The following is a 20,107-nucleotide window of genomic DNA, read 5'->3' on the forward strand; positions in this document are numbered from 1 at the left end:
AGAGGTTTTGAGACTGAATTGTTAGGTGTTTATATGTTTTTGATGTATGTATCTTCTTGTTTTATTTTCAACAGAATGTAATTTCCTTCTTTGTCCTTTATGACTTTTTCTTGGTTTAAATTAAATGTTGATCAATGTTAAGATTTCTCTTGGCGCATACTTGTATTTTTTTTTCTTGTGCTTTTATTTTAACCTTTATGTGTCTTTTTGTACATAATATTGAAATTTAAATAATCTATGAGTCCCTTTCTCTTAATTGGTGAATTAACATTTCTTGTAATTACTGATATATTAAGCCTTTTCTATCTTCTTATGTTATATTTTCATAACATATATGAGTTTTCTTTTCTTTCCTATTTTCCATTGATTAGATCATGCTTTCTTCTGCTAGTTGAAGATTTTGCATCTAAATTTATGCAAGCAGCCTGGCCGTAATTTTCCTTTATTTTAATTTCCTTGTCACGTTTCTGAGTTAGGAAGTATTCCTTCTGGTTTTCACTCTCTGGGAGAATTTATGTTAAGAGTGGTCTTGTTTCTTCCTTAAATGTCTGAAGGAAATCATCAGTGAATTGGCTGAACCTGGAGGTTTTATGTGTGGGATACAACACACAAAATAGCTATATGACTAATAGCTATATGGCTGTTCAGATTTCTCCTACTTCTTGTATAAGTTTTGGTTTATTGTGTTTTACAGTGAATTTGTCCATTTTGTCTATATTTCCAAATTAATTGACATAAAGTTGCTCATATATTCTCTTTTTATCATCTTAACGAATATAGGGTCTGAAATGATATTACCTTGCCTTTCTTGGGATTGATAACTGTGCCTTCCTTTCTTCTTTTTCTTTTTTTGCTGTACGCGGGCCCCTCACTGCTGTGGCCTCTCCCGTTGCGGAGCACAGGCTCCTGACGCGCAGGCTCAGCGGCCACGGCTCACGGCACGTGGGATCCTCCCAGACCGGGGCACGAACCCTTGTCCCCTGCATCGGCAGGCGGACTCTCAACCACTGTGCCACCAGGGAGGCCCCCTTTTTTCATTTTTATTCAGCCTTTCAAGGGACTTTTAAATTTTATTAATTTATTCAAAGAACCACTTACGTCTTTGTTAAATCTCCTTATTATACATTTATTTTCTATTATATTAATGCCTTCTCTTTATCATTTTCTTCTTCCTACTTTCTTTGAACTCAGCATGTTATTCTTTCTTTTTCCAACTGTTTGTTGTGGTATTTAGATCATTGCTTTTCAGTCTTCTTTTCTAATATGGATTTAAGGCTATAATTTTCTTTCTGAGCATGACTTTATTTAGCTGCATCTCAAATATTTTGATATATCTCTTTTCACTGTCATTCAGCTAAAAATATTTTCTAATTTTTGTTGTGGTTTTTTTCTTTGACTCACGTCTTATTTAGAAGTACAATGCTTAATTTACAAATATATGGGAATTTTCTACTTTTTGTTGTTACTGTTCCTGATGTGATTTTCAGTTTAATTCCACTATGGTGAAAGAACATTGTGGGCTTTTCAGTCTGAAATGTGTCTTTCTTTTTTCTTTTTCAAGTGTCGTTGAGTTACAATACTCTGATAGTTTTCAGGTGTACGGCAAAGTGTTTCGGTTATACATGTATATATGTATATATCTATATATTTTCTTCCTATTCTTTTCCATTATAGTTTATTACAGGATATTGAATATAGTTGCCTGGGCTATACAGTAAATCTTGTTGTTTACCTATTTGATATATAGTAGTGTGCCTCTGTTAATCCCATACTCCCAATTCCCTTCCCCCACCTTCCCCCTTTGGTAACCGTAAGTTTGTTCTCTGTGTCTGTGAGTCTGTTTCTGTTTTGTAAATATGTTCATTTGTACTAATTTTTAGATTCCACATATAAGTGATATTATGTAATATTTGTCTTTTTCTGCCTGACTTACTTCACTCAGTATGATAACCTCTAGGTCCATCCATGTTGCTGGACATTATTTCATTCTCTTTACTGGCTGAGTAATATTCCATTGTGTATATATGTACCACATCTTATTTATCCATTCATCTGTTGATGGACACTTAGGTTGCTTTCATGTCTTGGCTATTATTATAAAGAGTGCTGCTGTGAACATTGAGGTGCATGTATCTTTTAGAACTAAACTTTTCATCTTTTCCAGGTGTGTGCCCAGGAGTGGGATTGCTGGATTATACAGTAACTCTATTTTTAGTTTTTTAAGGAACCTCCATACTGGTCTCCATAATGGCTGTACCAATTTGCACTCTTACCAACAGTGCAGGAGGGTTCTCTTTTCTCCACACCCTCTCCAGCATTTGTTATTTGTAGACTTGTTGATCGTGGCCATTCTGACCAGTGTGAGGTGGTACCTCATTGTACTTTTGATTTGCATTTCTCTAATAATTAGTGATGTTCATCTTTTCATGTGCCTGTTGGCCATTGATATGTGTTTTAAATGGGTTCGCAGACCAGCCCAAGGTCAGATTTGATAAGAACTTTAATAAGAAGGTCTCTGTCATCCTTTCTGTATGCGTCTGGTAGGTCAGGCTCGTTACACGAGTCATTCCCATGTCCTATGTTGTTGCTGATATTCATGTGCTTGTTCTATGAGTATCAGGAAGTCGAGTCAGTCTCCCATTGTGATTATGGATTGCTCTGTTTCTCCTTTGAGTTCTGTCAATTTTTGCTTCATATTTTTGAAGCTATATTAGTGGGCATATATAAACTTACAACTATTTTTTTTCTGATATAAGTACAGCTGAACCAGCTTTCTTTTGGTTGGAGGGCATGTTATCTTTCCTCCAAGCTCTTATGATGTTTCCAGCCTTTCTGTGTCCTTATTTTTAAAGTATGTCTTTTCATACCTAATTAAACTTAAAAACTTTTGCACAGCAAAGGAAACCATTGACAAACAAAAATATAACCTACTGAAGAGAGAAGATATTTGAAAATGGTATGACTGAAAAGGGGTTAATATACAACATATATAAACAGCTCACATAACATCAAAAAAGCAAACAACCCAATTAAAAAATGGGCAGACGACCTGAATAGACATTTTTCCAAAGAGGAAGTGCAGATGGACAGCAGGCTCATGAAAAGATGCTCAACATCGCTAATCTTCAGGGGAATGCAAATCAAAACCACAATGAGGTATCGCCTCACACCAGTCAGAGTAACTATCACCAAAAAGAACACAAATAACAAATATTGGCAAGCATGTGGAGAAAAGGAACCCTTGTACACTGTCGGTGGGAAGGTAAATTAGTGCAGCCACTATGGAGAACAGTATGGAGATATCTCAAAAAACTAAAAATATAACTACCGTATGACCCAGCAATTCCACTCCTGGGTATATATCCAAAAAAACAAAACAAACAGTAATTTGAAAAGATACATGCACCCCAATGTTCACAGCAGCATTATCCATAATAGCCAAGACATGGAAGCAAGCTAAGTGTCCATCAACGATGAAAGGATAAAGAAGATGTGGTGTGTACACACACACACACACACACACACAATGGAGTACTGCTCAGCCATAGAAAAGAATGAAATCTTGCCATTTGCAACAACATGGATGGATTTGGAGGGCATTATGCTAAGTGAAATGTCAGACAAATACTGTATGTTATCACTTACATGTGGAATCTAAAAAATACAACAAACTTGTGAATATAACAATAAAGAAGCAGACTCACAGATACAGAGAACAAACTAGTGGTTACCAGTGGGGAGAGGGAAGGGAGGAGGGAAAACACATGGCTGGGAGATTAAGAGGTGAAAACTATTATGTATAAAATAAGCTAAAAGGAGAGATTGTACGACATAGAGAATATAGCCAATATTTTATAATAACTATCAGTGGAGCATAACCTTTAAAAATTGTGAATCACTATATTGTACACCTATAACTTATATAATATTGTACATCAGCTATACTTTAGTTGAAAAAAATTTAAATAAATAAATAAATAAACTGTCTTTTGTAAGCAGCATATAGTTGGGTTTGGAGTTTTTGTTCAGTGTGACTATTATATTCTTTTAATTAGAGATTTTAGTCTTTTAAATTTAATGTAATCATTTATATTTTTTGGATGTGTTATTATACTGTTTTTATTTATCCTGTTTTATCTTCCATTTTCTTTTCTTTCTTGCCTTCCTTTAGATTTATGGTTTTCTTCTCTATTAGCTTTTGGTTTTACAGTCTTTTAATGCTCTCATAATGGTTAGATGACAGCTCGAATCATTGACTCATTACAGTCCGTCATGTATTCGTACTTTTACCACTTCCCAGGCAACGCTCTGATCTCAGAGCCTTTCAACTCTCTGCACCCCTTCCTACCTTTTGTGTTATTCCTAATCATACATTTTACTTCTGCATATGTTTAAATCCCATAAGATAATAATACCATTGTTTTTTACAGTAAATAACCTATCATTATGAAATGTTCTCCAACTCTAGTATGTGTCTTATCCTAAAGTCTTCTTTGCCTGATATTTTCTACAAAGGTTTTCTTTGGTTAGTGTGTTCATCATATATCTTTTCCCATCAACCTATCTGTACTTTTATATTTATGGTGTATCTTTTCTAGGCAGTGGTTTTGTTTTTTTAAAATTTATTTTATTTATTCATTTATTTTTGGCTGTGTTGGGTCTTCATTGCCATGCACAGGCTTTCTCTAGTTGCAACCAGTGGGGGCTACTCTTCGTTGCAGTGTGCAGGCTTCTCATTGCCGTGGCTTCTCTTGTTGTGGAGCATGGGCTCCACATGGGCTCTAGGCACACGGGCTTCAGTAGTTGTGGCACATGGGCTCAGTAGTTGTGGTTCGTGGGCTCTAGAGCGCAGGCTCAGTAGTTGTGGCGCACAGGCCTAGTTGCTCCGTGGCATGTGGCATCTTCCCAGACCAGGGCTCGAACCCGTTTTCCCTGCATTGGCAGGTAGATTCTTAACCACTGCACCACCAGTGCAGTGGTTAAGGCAGTGTTTCTAACATGTAATCTGTTCTGCCAATCTTTGTTTCTAAATTGGAGTATATTTCTCATTTACATATAATTGCTGATACATTTAGGTATAAATTTCTCCTTTTAGTGTTGTATTCTATTTTTCCTATTTTTTTCTGTACTTCTTTTTCTCTCTCTTCTTGCCTTTTTTGGGCTTAAGTATTTTTTGTTATTTCATTTCCCCATCTATTACCTTGTTAGTTATATATTCTTTCACTATTCTTTTAGAAACGATTCTAGAGACTACTACAAGCATCCTTCACTTATAAAAATGTAATATAAAGTCATACTTTTACCACTTCTCAGACTATATAACACTTTAACTCCATTTATCTCCCACTCCTGCCTTTTGTACTATTGTTTTCATTTACTTTTAATTCTGCATATATTTTGAACTACACAAAGCATTATGAGATGTTTTTGTACAGTCAATATTCGTTTTAACTTTGCTTATAAGATCCCTTCCATTGCTCTTTATTCCTTCCTCCATATCCGTGCTTCCACATGGAGTTGTTTTTCTTCTGTCTTAACATTTCTTTTAGTGCGGGTATTCAATTGACAAATTATCTCAGTTTTTGTTTGTCCAAAACATTTTTTATTCTGCCTTTTTTTTGAGGAATATTTGTGCTGGATGTAGAATTCTAGTTTGCCACATTTGAGCAGGTTTTTTTTGGTTTTTTTTTTTTTAGTATCTTTATAATTTCATTCAATTTTTTCTATTTCCATTATTTTTGTCAAGAAGTCACTGTTACTTATATTGTTGCTTTTTTGGAGGCAATCAATCATTTATTCTAGCTGTTTTTTTAGATTTTCTCTGTTGCTGGTTTTCAGCAGTTTTATATTATGCTTAGATGTGGTTTTCTTTGGATCTGTCTTGCTTGTGGTTTGTACTGTTCCCTTTATCCGTGGTTTTATGTCTTTCATCCTCTTTGGAAACTTCTTGGTGATTATCTCTTTAAGTACTGCTTCTCTCTCCTGTCTCCTCTGCTTCTGGGACTGAGGTTACACCTACATTAGAACTTTTCACCATATTCCGTGTGTCTCTTATTCTCTTTTCTGTATTCTCCATCTTTTTTCTCTACATGCCTCAGGCTGGACATTCTATGTAATCTTCAGTTACTTTGTCTACCTTCCACCCAATAGCCTTTTCTACAGGCATGACCAATAGGCTGTTAAAGTTAAACCCCATTTGGGTAAACTTTTGAGTTCTTAATTTTATTTACTGTATTTTTCAGTTGTACAACCTGCCATTTAATTAATTTGTGTAGTTTTCAATTCTTTACTTAAATTCTCAGCTCATCATCTAATCTCTGAAACATGTTAATCACAGTCACCCTAACGTCTATAACTGATAACTGCAATATCTATGTCTCCCATAGATCTGTTTCTATTGTTTCTCTCTTGGTTTTTGGTCATTTGATCTTGTTTCCTGGGATGCCAGGTGATTTTGGATCAAATAGTGTGAATGAAAATGAGAGGTTACAGCTATAAATAGTGTTATCTTCCTCAAAAGATGGTACAGTCTTGCTTCTGGCAGACAGTCAGACTGAGGGCAGATTGCCTTAGTCCAATCATGGATTAATCCATTGGGAAGATGAGCTTCAGTCTTTGTGAAAGCTATAAATTTCAAGATCATACTTTCCCCTAGAGTACCAAGGATCCTCTTGCTTTTTTTTTTTAAGATTTATTTATTTATTTATTTTTAATTTTTATTTTTGGCTGTGTCAGGTCTTCATTGTGGCATGCGGGATCTTCATTGCAGTGCACGGGCTTCTCTCTAGTTGTGGCATGCGGGTTTTCTTTTCTGTAGTTGCAGCACGCAGGCTCTCTAGTTGAGGTGCATGAGCTCAGTAGTTGCAGTGTGTGGGCTTAGTTGTCCCAAGGCCTGTGGGATCTTAGTTCCCTGACCAGGGATCAAACCCTCATCCCCTGCATTGTAAGATGGATTCTTTAACACTGAACCACCAGGGAAGTCCTGCATCCTTTTTTTGATAAGCCCTGAACATCAAGTAGTTCTCTAGTCCCATAGACTTCAGGAAACTAAAATCAGTCTTTCAACTATCACTTCAAAATCAGCAAATTCCTCAAGGGAGAGGGTGGCCCCAAACATCAGGCTTACATTTCTACATGTTCCTTTCTCTGAAGCCATAGCCTTTCAAGTTCTTACTGCCTTGGGCCTTTTTCTTACTGTTCTCTCATGCCTTCAAACAGATGCTTTTAACTATTTTCTCCAGCAATTCTAATTGCTCTACATGGAAATTCATCTACAACATGCTAGTCTGCCACTACCAAAAGTAGACAACTCTCCACATTGTTTAAAAGTTATATATTTAGGGCTTCCCTGGTGGTGCAGTGGTTGGGGGTCCGCCTGCCGATTCAGGGGACGCGGGTTCGAGCCCCGGTCCGGGAGGATCCCACGTGCCGCGGAGCGGCTGGGCCCGTGAGCCGTGGCCGCTGCGCCTGCGCGTCCGGAGCCTGTGCTCCGCAAAGGGAGAGGCCACAGCAGTGAGAGGCCCGCATACCACAAAAAAAAAAAAAAAGTTATATATTTAAAACTTGTTCTTATGCTTTTTGCCCTTAAGAATCATACCTATTCATTCCTTAGCTCATTCACTCACTAAATACTTATTGAATATTGTCTGTGTTCCAATCACTGTCTTAGGTGCTAGGGTAAATACGTTCTTTTGTTCGTCTTTTTTCCAGCAGGATTTTCTTCTTTGGGGCTTGATGGCTTTCACAGCTTCGCTGTAACAGTGATGGCATCTTCATTGGTATAACCCTTCCAGGCTGTCGTGATGTTGTCTCTGTCGGGGTTCCCTTCCGTAGCATTGGCAATCCATGCCAAATAATGAGCCTCAAAGGTGCTTATGGCCCCTGATCTAGAAGCTAAGTAGAGACGTTGTGTCCGGGGGCGAGGAGACCACGTCGACACCTTCGGGGTTGCACCCATGGAGTTCTGGGTGGCCGGGAGGGCATTGCCCAGTATCAGAAGAACTTTACAGGCAGTCCCGATACTTCCTAACTTCAGGGACAAAGCGTTGATGGAACCAGTCCAGAAAAAGGGCTCTCATTGTCCAGGCCTTCTTGTTGTCCAACCAAAAGACTGACAGCTGCTGTTCATCTTCTCCCTTGAAGGCTCGGGGGTCAGCAGCTTGATAGGTGGAGGGCAGTCCTGACCATAAACCTGACTGCACTGGTACAAAACAGGAGTCAGCCCTTCCCTTCCTGCCTTAGATCCTGCTGTTCACTTCTTCCTTACTGGTGAGTGCCCTTTGTGGCACTTTTTTTCCAGAATAAGGCACTTTCATCTGCATTACAAACCTGTTCGGGCAGATATCCTTTCTCCCCAGTGATTTTCTTAACAGCGTCTAGGACCTGTCTGCTACCCCTTGGTCAGCAGAAGCTGCTTCTCCTGTTATCTTTACATGTTTAAAGCCAATCCTTTTACTAAAATTATTAAACTATCCTTTGCTGGCATTAAATTCTCCAGCTTTAGATCCTTCACCTTCCTTTTGCTTTAAGTTGTCATGTAATGACTTCACTTTCTCTCGAATCATATTAGAGTCTATAGCAATCCTGCACCCACATAAAACGTGCATTTTCAATGCAAGATAAAGAGGTATTTTGCAAAACGTCCAAGGTTTTTGTGCCTGCTGGCATAGCTGCAGCGACTGCTTCACGAATTTCTTTTTCTTTTCTTACAATGGTCCTTACTCTGAATTCATTTATCTTGAAATGGCGGCAACCACAGCTGCAGACCTCGATCTACTGTACATATCATGCAATTCAACTTTTTCTCGTAACGTCACGACTTTTCTCTGCTTCTTGGGAGCATTAGTGGCACTTCATATGGGCTCCATGGTGTTATTGAAGGTATACGATATCGCACTAAACGTGATGAAAAATGTGTGAGGGCCAAGAGAGAGCACTTCTTACTGTGATTCCCGATTTACTGGAGAGACAAACCCCTCACGTGGAAATGACCAGCGTCACGGGGCATTTTAAGTGGACACTTGAAACACTTGAGCTCAGCACAGTAGCAACAGGAGGAGACTAGGAGATGGTTAACAGCAGCACAGGGTGCGCTGCAGTTCATTCACACGGGGACGCTTTCACACCGCAGCTCCACGTTTGTCTGTCAACGGCACCGTGTACCTTCTGTGTTTGTGTGCTTAAGTTCTGATACATTTTAACATTTTATAAGAGATTTGCGTCCATTTTATGGTAGTAAATGATAAACTAAATTATTATCTACATGTATTTTATGCATTCATGACACACCTAACCTTTTCTTAATATTTTTCAATATTCAGGCTACAAAGTTCATCTCCGAGTTTTTTCAAATTGCTGCAAATCTCCAAAAAAAATTTCAATCTACTTATTGAAAAAAATACACATATAAGTGGACCCACAGAGTGGAAACCTGTGTTCTTTGAGGATCAACTATACTTTCAGAACCATGTTAAATAGTGGAGGTAGTGGGCCCCCTTGCCGTGGAGCTTCCTCACGAGAAGAAGCTAGCTTTAGGAGTGAGGTGTATTGCTTTGTAAGTTTAAGGAAGAGTCCAGCTAGTCCTCAGGAGTTTTTACGAGGAGTAGGATTGGATTGGGTTGGAGCTGGGTTTTGTCACGGGGTTTTCTTCAGCGACAATGCAGATGATCATGTACTTTTCTCCTTAGTCGTAGTCATGTGTTGAATTATACTGATGGACTTCCTAACACTGAACCAGCCTTGCTTTCCTGGTATAAACTCTGCTTGGCCGTGAGGTGCTATTTTCTTAACGTGGAGTTGGACTCTGTTTGCAAATATTCTATTTACGGTTATTACATCAATCAATATTCATAAATTTTATATTTTGAATAAATTTTAAGATTTTTAAAGAAAAAATCAATATTCATAGGCAGTATAAGTCTATAATTTTCCTTTTTCATGCTGTCTTTATCATGTTTTGGTATAACTGTTATACTTTCTTAATAAAATTAATTTGGAAGTTTTTGTTCATTTTCTACTCTCTGAAACAATTTGTACAGCATGGGGACTCTTTGGTCTCTAAAGGTTGGATAGAATTCTTCTTTGAAACCATCTGAGCCTGGTGTTTTTGTGGGATAGTTCCTTAATAATTTTCTCTATTTCTTCCGTAGACATTGGTCTGTTTAACTTTCATGTCTACTGGAGTCAATTTTTATAACTCTGTTTTCTTAAGAAATTGTCCGTTTCACCTGAGTTTTAAAATGTACTTGCATAGCATTGTGCAAAATAATTTTTAAGGTTTTTTTTTTAACTTCCTACATATCTGCTGCTACTTTCCCCCTTTGTTTTTTGTTTGTTTTTTTTTAAAATTTATTTTTGGCTGCGTTGGGTCTTCGTTTCTGTGCGAGGGCTTTCTCTAGTTGCGGCAAGCGGGGGCCACTCTTCATCGCGGTGCGCGGGCCTCTCACTCTCACGGCCTCTCTTGTTGCGGAGCACAGGCTCCAGACGCGCAGGCTCAGTAGTTGTGGCTCACGGGCCCAGTTGCTCCGTGGCGTGTGGGATCTTCCCAGACCAGGGCTCGAACCCGTGTCCCCTGCATTGGCAGGCGGATTCTCAACCACTGCGCCACCAGGGAAGCCCTTCCCCTGTTGTTTCTTATGTTGTATACCTATGTTTGCCCTTTTGATTAAACTAGCTAATGGTTTGTTTGTTTTCTATAAGAAACCAGGATTTTTATTTACTAATGATCTGTTTTGCTGTTCACTACTTAATTTCTTTTCCTCACTAATTTCTGCTCCAATCTTTATTCTAGCTTTATTATTCCACTCCTTGTGTATTCTTTTGATTTTCTTGTTTTTTTCCCTTGTGTTTATTTAATTCATATACTTTTATTCTTTCATTTTTATTAATACAGGCATTTAGGGTATTGAAATCTCCTCACTGTTTTAATGTAATCCATTGGTTCTGACATAGGGTGTTTTCATTAGAAACTATGTGATGTCTGTTTATATTTCTCTTCAATCAAAAGTTGACTGATAGAAGTGTTTTCTGTTGTATTTCTAGCTAGATGGGCTTGCAGGATTTTGTTTTTGTCTTTAATTTCTAGTTTTCTTGTGCTGTGATCAGAGTGATATTTTAATATTCCGACTGCGTGCGGCCTTTTGCGGTGTTCGGTGTGCGCTGGTGCGTGATGTGTTATTGTGCCTGTGCCCCGTGTGCTGAAGGAGAAAGCATGTTCCCTCTCATCGGAACATGATGTCCGATATACGTCCCTAGCATCTGTGCATTCTGTCACACTTCGGCTCTGGGAAGAAGCAAGTCCCAGGAGAGTTAATCCTGCTCCCTCAGACACCTTTCCAGCCCCGGATAGAGCTAAGGGGGTCCCTCGTGTGGTTTGGTCGAGGGGCACCTGCTCCATAAGGCCTCCCTTGTCCCCTCCCTGCAGTGTCGCCAGACCCTTTTGTTTGGGCCGAGCCCTCGTCTGCCGTCACTGCCGGTGGCCCTGAGCAGGTACCGGGGAAGCTAGTCGCAGGTAAGCTTTCCAGCAATGTCTTTCCTGGGCAGGTTTGGGGCACCCGTGGTGTTTCCAAAATAAAGGGAGTTCAGTGAGGACCAGGGGTGGCTGGTGACATAGGGGTTGACACACATTGGTTCTGGGCTTGGGTGCATTTTGGTGTTTTGCTTCTTATGTAAATACAGCTGTTGACAATACCCAGTTCAAGGGTGGGATTTTTAAAAGTAGGCAAAATAGCTTAACACAGAAGGAAAGGGGCAAAAAGAAATGCATTAGTACTTTCAAATCAGGTGGTAAAATGAATGAACTCTAGGACATCAATGAAAATGGTGAAGCAGGCAGCGCTGAGGGCCTGTCCGCCAACAGAAACGTCCAAAAATAAGCAAAAACTGTGAGAACCAACTTTGTCAGAACGCTGAAAAACAGCAGTTTACAGCAACCAAGCAAGTTCTGAATCAAGAAAAAAGCAACTGAAAACAGGAGGAGGGCTCTGTGGTGTTTTCGTCTGGCCCACACCACTCCACGACTCAGCAGCCTCCTGCCCAGAGGGGGGCCGTGTGCCTGCTTTCAGGGACAGACCTTATTCGCAAAGAATAGTGTTTGTCTGTTCTAACTCGTCTGGGGCTGCCCGAAGGACTGACACGGGCCTTGTTTCCCCATCTCGGAACTGTCTCCAGTCAGAAAAGTGGCCGCATTGCTGGAAAACATCCTAAGATCAACCACAAAAGACCTCAGTCGAGGCAAATAACAGAGCCCGAAAGCTTGGGAAGAAAAGCTGGGGAGACAGGGTCTTTGGGAAATAGGGCATTCAAAGCCCCGTGCGTACCGGGAAATCTAGAAGCCACATGCAGGCCCAGGGCAGCCCATACACTGCAAATCCCTGAACAGATCCTAAGCTTCACCCCGTGGCCACGAGTGAAGGCCAGCACTGCAGGAGGGCCCAGCACAGAGCTGCCCACAGAGGTTGGACAGGCTCCTTTTTCTGGCTCCTTTTTCTTCCTTTTCTCTCTCTCTGTCTCTGCTAATCTGACGTGCTCACTCCATCAGGGAGACCTGGGGTGTGCGCATGGCTAGGCGAGGATGGCCTAGCAAGGAGGAGGGACCCCGGGTGCCCGCCGGCCCCTGTGCTTCTCGGGCTCAGCTTTAATCTTTGGAGAGAGGCATGATTGCATGCTGTCGGGTGTGGAGTTGGTTCTTATCCTGTCTGAATGCCAGGACAGGGCCCTTCCTTCTGTAGGAGGCAAGGCACGGGCTGCTTATCCGATCCTGCTGAAGGTCCAGAGGCCAACCCCTACTGCGGCACCCACAGGCAGGCCCCAGGCCCCAGGCCTCCTCTGTCTGCCTGGCACTCCGGTGGTGGAACCACTCTTTGGTTTTGGGTGTGGGTACCCCAGAACCTGGCTGGCATCCGTTCGGAGGGGCCAGGCTGACACGGACGCTTTAGATGCTGTCTCCCCTGCCGTAGGGAGGGCAGGGGAGACCTGCCCTGACAAGGTCAGGTCAGGCCTGACCTTGAAGTGGTTCTTGGGGTGTGAGGGGATGTGTGTGGTTTGGACCGTTGAGGACCTCTGCAGACCGGTACCAGTATGCCTGACAACGTGCCATCTTTCCATGTAGGAAGGACATTTCCCCAGAACGCGTGACGCACGCAGACAGGGAGCAGACCAAGAAGGTGGTGTACTCGGCGGTCTATGGAGCAGGTAGGCTGCAGGTGGGCCTGAGGCCTTGGTGTCACCTGTAGGCCAGACGGAGGTGGCTCTAGTCGTGCACCTGCGTTGAAATGTGGCTGTGACTTACAGAAATCACTCTCAGCCCGTGGAGCTCATTTTGTGCACCCTGTGTGCCGCTGTTTACCCACGTGTTGATGGTATTTGTGATGCACCAGACACCAGCCAGAACGCTCACGCCCTTAACCCTCAGGGCTCCCAGCAACCTTTGCACAGAGAGTAGACGTACAGAAGTGAGGGCCGACCAAAGCCTCCCCCAGCCCCACATCACACCACCTGCTGGGGGCCACTCCTGTGCTTTGAGATGCTCCAGGAGCCCTGTGTCGTCACCCTATTCCCCTCCCCTTTTCCAGCCCCAGGACCCAAGGCAGAGCAACCTGCTCCCCTCCCCTCTCCCACCCTTTCCTCTCCCTTCCTCACCAGGGGCTCTCAGGGCTTTTTTTTTTTTTTTTTTTTTGCGGTACGCGGGCCTCTCACTGTTGTGGCCTCTGCCGTCGCGGAGCACAGGCTCCAGACGCGCAGGCCCAGCGGCCACGGCTCACGGGCCCAGCCGCTCCGCGGAACATGGGATCCTCCAGGACCGGGGCGCGAACCCGCGTCCCCCGCATCGGCAGGCGGACTCCCGACCACAGCGCCACCCGGGAAGCCCCTCTCTGGGCTTTTTAAATTCTTTCTCCCTCTCGGCCTTGCTGCGTCAGTGGGTCTGATGCCCCTCGGGAGATGAGGGAGGGGGTCAGGAGAGGCTGTGGCCTGGCGGCCAGGCCTGTGTAGGCCCCTCCTAGGTCAGTCCCACTTTGAGGAGCAGGGCTTGTGTAAAGACACGGAGAAGAGGGTCCCTCCCTGCCGTAGGAGCCCTGTGTTCGTTCAGGGGAGAGCTGCCAGCGCAGAACCCTGGGCAAACATGTAGCAGCTGCAGGTAGGAGCCACCTCGGGCTTCTCCAGTGTGACTGCGGTGCCGTATGACCCGCTTCCAAAGCACCTCTTGCTGGACCACGAGTGACCGACCTGCTTATGATGAGTCTGGAACCTGCTTCAAACCTGCCGGGGCTGTGGTCTCAGCTGGGACTTGGGCGGGGGCGCTTCGGCTCCAGCCTCTGGCCGGCGGGCCTCCCCCGCTGCCCCCGCTACCCGGTGCACCCAGAGTCAGTCTTCGCTCCTGTCGCTCTGGCACCTTCTGGAGCACTCACTTTGTTGTTTTCTGGGGAGGAAAAGAGCTCCCCTCTGTAAATAAGCAATGAATCATTAGCCGCTGCTTTGGGCCCTGACGCTGGGTTCCCACCCCGGGCCTCGCGTCTGCTGCTCCCGTCGCCACCTGACAGCCGGGCTTCCGTGCACCTGTCGGGCTGCGTCTGCCTGGTGGGTGAGGCGGGGCCTTTGTCTCCTGAAGGGCCGGGCGGCCTGGGCTGCTGGGGCCCTTTGGAAACTCAGCAGAGAAGCTTTCAACCACCTGGCTCCTGCGGGTTGCAATACTGTGATTTCACCTAAACACGAGGGGTCTGGAAGCGGCCGCTCTGGGTGCTGGGGGCACATGGGCCCGGCTTTGGGGCCGTGGTCGTTGTGAGGATGACAGAAGGCCGTAGAGGGAGAGCAGGGATGGCACAAGCGAGAACACGTACCCCCAGCCCGCGGGCAGCCTGGTCCCCACACCCCCTCATCCCCTCTCCCCAGGGCTTGGGAGCCGCCAGAGACCTGTCCCCCCGGAAATGGGAGTGCCTGCCCGCCTGCAGGCCTCGGCCCGGGGCGCGGGCCCTGGGCTCACGGCTGCCCTCAGCCTACTGGACTCAGCCGCCTGCCCGGCACTGTGCCCCCCCAGGCCCGCTGACAGCAGGCGCCTCCTCCGGGAAGAAACCCCTGCGCCTCCCGTCCTGCTTGGAGCTCCTGCTACTCTTAGAGTCCGTGTGACCCTTGATTCTCCTCAAGCTGCTGCCGCATCTTAAGTTCACGCCACGTCCCGTCGCCGGTGTGCACTGAGTGCCGGCCTCCAGGGCTCCTGCTCCGAGGGGCTGACGTTTGTCCTATGGGACACACGAGCGGGCCTGCGGGGACGGCACTGAGTGATCGGCGACGTCCAGCACGACTGCTGAGCCCAGGGGAGGCCCCTCGCCAGGCGGGCTGAGTTTTAAAGGATGTGCTGGAGCCAGTCAGGCCTGTGCCAGCATCCCTGGAGGCCCATGAGTGCCAGGCTCTCACGAGGCCCTGGAGCTATAAACAAAGAGTGAGAAGCTGTTATAGTTCAGCATGGGGCAAAGAGCACAGGGAGGAAAGGGAGTGAAGATTTCCTTCCTAAACTTAAAATTGCACCACACGCACACACGCACGCGCACACACACGCACTCACACACACACACACACACACACACACGCACACGGGAGGCAATTAGCCCTCTGTGGGGAAAGCCAAACTGTATGTTCACGTGGTTCCTATGAGGTAGGGTACCTCGCGCTCCCGCCAAGGGGATCCGTGCCGCCAGGGGTGCACCCACGGAGACAGGCCTGCATTTTCGCAACTGAAACAGCAGGAACCTGATCAGTTGAATCAAAGTGTGAAGGGAGGTTGTGTCGGAAGTGGGGACCCGTGAACACGAAGCGCGGGACAGAAGCCCTCACAGAGCCAGACATTGTCCTCCTTGGGGGGCAGGGGCCTGGTGGCCTTAGAGTGTGACAGACCCCCCGGCAAGGGCATGTGGGGAGTGAGGGCCAGCGCCTGGAGAAGGGACTGGACCCTCGGTCTCTGGCTCAGCCCGTCTCCGCGTCTCTCAGAGTTGCCGCGTCACCGCTTCTCTCGGAAGCAGGCTTTCTTCCTGTGCAGAGACCTTGGGGTATCCCAACAGCTCTACAGAGGAAGGGAAAGGAATTCCTTCTCAGCCGTAGACACAGAAGGAGAAATGTGACTTCCGCAGTGGCCGTGGCACTCCGATCAGACCACCCTCCCACAGATATCAACTAGAAAGTATGCTCAAGTGTAATAAACAACTACCTAAAGGTACTGAAAAGTGACCAAAAGCAGACAGAAATTGGAGGTGGGTTAGCACTTGGAAGGAAGGAATAGCACAGGGTGAGTTTACCGTTTTGTAGCTCTTCACCTGAAGGCAAGCCTCTGTCCGTGTTATGTGTGGCTAAAACTCTGATAGAAATCCAGGGTCTTAACTGGCTTCAAGAAGCAGAGGACAGGGGCTTCCTTGGCGGCACAGTGGTTAAGAATCCACCGGACAATGCAGGGGACATGGGATCAAGCCCTGGTCCAGGAAGATCCCACATACCACGGAGCAACTAAGCCTGCGCGACACAACTACTGAGCCCACATGCCACAACTACTGAAGCCCACGTACCGCAATAAAGAGTAACCCCCGCTTGCCACAACTAGAGAAAGCCTGCGTGCAGCAACGAAAGACCGAAAGTAGCCAAAAATAAAAATTAATTAATTAATTGGGGTGGGGGGAAGCAGAGGACAGAGGTCAGGGCAGCCAGTGAATCTGGAAAGTGAAGGGAGAAATCCCAGAAAGAGGAGAGTCAAAGGAGAACCCCGAATTCTGGGCTTGAACTCTGCCCAGATCTCTGGCTGACCCCTGACTGTGTGTGAAAAGGGCAGACTTCAAACAGCCCAGCTACTGCTGAAGGAACTGATGTGAGCTTTCAGCTGCTGCTCACTGCAGGGGGCCAAAGTCTGAAGTTTGTTGCTTTTTTTCTAAATCAGCACTGCTGAGAGAAACATAACAGAATCTAGAGTGTCTACAACATATCATTTATAATACAATAGCCAGAATACAATCCAAAATTACTAAACATATGAAGAAAGAGGATAACTCGATCCATACTCAAGAGGAAAGATATGTATAACTGAATCACTTTGCTGTACACCTGAAACTAACACAATATTATAAATCAACTACACTTCAATTTTTAAAAAAGCAGCAAACTATTGATACAGCTGTCAACATGGATGAACCTCAAAACATTATGTGGCAAATGAAAGAAGACAGCCAGATACAAAGGAGTATTTATAGTAAGTAATTTATTACACCATTTACATGAAATTCTGGAACACTCAAAATTAATTTACAGTATGGCATACTTTATGTTATATATATTTTACCACAAAAAATAATGAAAAGAAAATCTGCACTGATAGAAAGCGAACAAGTGGTTTCCTGGGATCTGGAGTCAATTGCAACTCGCGTGTTGTTCTGGGACTCCGGGTGCCGTCCTAGAACTCGGGGTGCCAGCCTAGAGCTTGGGTGCCATCCTAGAACTCGGGGTGCCGGGCCTAGAACTCGGGGTGTCGTCCTGGAACTCGGGGTGTCATCCTGGAACTTGGGGTGCCATCCTGAAACTGGGGGTGCTGGCCTAGAGCTTGGGTATCATCTAGAACTCGGGGTGCCATCCTGGAACTCAGGGTGCCGGCCTGGAACTCGGGTGCCATCCTGGAAGTTGGGGTGCTGGCCTAGAGCTTGAGTGTCATCCTAGAACTCGGGAGCCATCCTGGAATTCAGGTTGTCATCCTGGAACTCGGGTTTCGTCCTGGAACTCGGGGTGCCATCCTGGAACTCGGGTGTCATCCTGACCAGAGATCTTGCTATAAAAAGCTTCTCCAGAACACCTGCATCCTCTAGGAACCAAATATTGGTCTGGACCAAAAGTTTTTGTCTCAAAAAAACATTCCAGGGCTTCCCTGGTGGCGCAGTGGTTGGGAGTCCGCCTGCCGATGCAGGGGACACGGGTTCGTGCCCCGGTCTGGGAAGATCCCACGTGTCGCGGAGCGGCTGGGCCCGTGAGCCACGGCCGCTGAGCCTGCGCGTTCGGAGCCTGTGTGGGCTTCCCTGGTGGCGCAGTGGTTGGGAGTCCGCCTGCCGATGCAGGGGACGCGGGTTCGTGCTCCGGTCCGGGAGGATCCCACGTGCCGCGGAGCTGCTGGGCCCGTGAGCCGTGGCCGCTGAGCCTGCGCGTCCGGAGCCTGTGCTCCGCAACGGGAGGGGCCACAGCAGTGAGAGGCCCGCGTACCGCAAAAAAAAGAAAAAAAAAAATTCCAAGGATGGGAGCTCCTCATATTCTAGCACTGGAAACTTCCCTGCCTCTTTTATTCGCCGGCCCTCTCCAGCCTCCCCCAGTTCTGGAAACAGGCCCCCTTCTGGACAGGCTGCAAGCAGGGCCTACAACTGCTTCATCCAGGGCTTCACCTGCAGCAACTGCAGGGCCCTCAGTCAACACTGTTGAATAAATAAATGTCTAACAGGCTCCCGTGCAGACTGGCCGGCACCGAGCACTGGGTCTGCAAAGCCAAAGCCAACACCATCCTGACCAGTCAGAAGAGGCCAGTGGTGCCAGCTGGTCCTTGACGCACCGAGTCTTCCAAGATCCCTTCTGTGGGCTCCCTTCCACATGTGGCAGTCACTGCCTGGTGGCCCGTGTCCTTGGAACCCGCTGGGTGAGAGGCTGGCCTCTGATGGCACTTCTGCTCACACAGGGAAGGAGCGGCTCGCTGCTTGCCTTGGAGTTCCCGTTCAGGAAGCTGCCCAGTTTTTGGAGAGTTTTTTGCAGAAGTACAAGAAAATCAAGGACTTCACCCAAGCAACCATTGCCCGGTGTCACCAGACAGGTCAGCCAGCTGCTGCCAAAGCCATCGGCAGGTCCCCCTCCCGCTCCCATGCCCTCTCCCTCTCCCATGGCCTCTCTGCAGTAGCCAGGTGGTCTCCCAGGCCCTGCTCCTCCGGTGGGTGGGTGAACAGATGGGAGGGGGCGGGTGGGTGGGGACTGGGTGAGCATCCAGCCCCTGCTGGATAAATGGGACCAAAAGGCTCCACGTAAGGAGGGTCCAGAGCCGGACTCTTCTTGAGGCAACAATACTAAGCTTGAGTTAGCAATGATACATGGGCAGATACGCAGAGAGAGACAACCTGCACCCAGAAATGGAGGACTACGTTCTTAGGAAAAGCACGTGGTGTATCTACAAAATCTCGCCACAATTTGGTCACAGATTTCAAAGAATATCAAATAGAACATGTTCTGTGACCACAGTGGAGTAAAAAGGTAGTTTATATCAATATGTGTGGCCATCCATCCATCTGCCTATTTGGAAAAATCATTGCACTCCTAAATGATTTAAGATTTTAAAAAGAAGTCCCAAGCAAATGACATGCATTTTAGCAATAAATGACAGTATAAGTATCTCAATGGAAAACTGTAAGACATGGCCAAGATGACCTTCACTTAGAGATGAAGGAATTCTTTTTTCTGAACATAAATGACTGTATCCAACACGAGACATTTGGGAAAGAGCAGCGGAGTGGATTAAAGAGCCAAAGAAGGAAGGAAATCAGCGTAGGAGCAGAAGCTCATGAAACAGACTCAGGAGAGAGAGCAGCGGCCGCCACAGAGCGAGCGGAGAGTCCGCGCCCTCGGGATCGCGGGGGGTCGGCACAGCCCGCAGGGCCCGGGCTCCTCCCGGGGGCTCACTGATGCCCTTTCCCTCGGGAGCCCCTGAGGGCAGGGTGGCCCCACAGGCTCCCCCAGGCCTGCCCGCACATCCCGACCGCAGCCTGTGCGGGGTCAGCGCTCAGCTCCTGCAGCCTCCTGGGGGCTCGAGAAAGCCGGGAAACCGTTTCTGTCCCCCAGTGAGCATCTCACAGGCCTCGGCTCCCGGGCCTGGGGGTGAGCCGTACGGAGGCTGCACAGCCCGGCTCGACGCCTGCAGCCTCCTCGCTGGGGCCCCGCACCTGGGAAAAATAAAACGCCATCAATTATGAAATGTGAAAACAGTGATAGAACCCAGCGCTGCTGAGTGCACGGAGCCAGGGTCACCGCAGGAGGAGGGACGGTCAGACGCAGGCCCTCGTGTCGCACAGCATGGCCAGGAGTGGCGTCCACGCTTCCCATAACCGCCTACGTCATCCTC

General features: G+C 46.3%; 1 protein-coding gene across 1 annotated transcript in view; it reads left to right on the forward strand.

The window, feature by feature from the left end:
• The window catches only part of POLN (DNA polymerase nu), a 157,573-nt gene that overhangs the window by 121,515 nt on the left and 15,951 nt on the right, over positions 1 to 20,107 (forward strand). Inside the window, exons 18-19 of the mRNA XM_059065997.2 lie at positions 13,109 to 13,191; positions 18,680 to 18,811. Coding sequence (XP_058921980.1) covers positions 13,109 to 13,191; positions 18,680 to 18,811 — 215 coding nt within the window. The remainder of the gene's footprint in view (positions 1 to 13,108; positions 13,192 to 18,679; positions 18,812 to 20,107) is intronic.

The sequence above is a fragment of the Kogia breviceps genome, chromosome 6, assembly GCF_026419965.1.
Source record: "Kogia breviceps isolate mKogBre1 chromosome 6, mKogBre1 haplotype 1, whole genome shotgun sequence".
Classification (NCBI taxonomy): Eukaryota; Metazoa; Chordata; class Mammalia; order Artiodactyla; family Physeteridae; genus Kogia; species Kogia breviceps.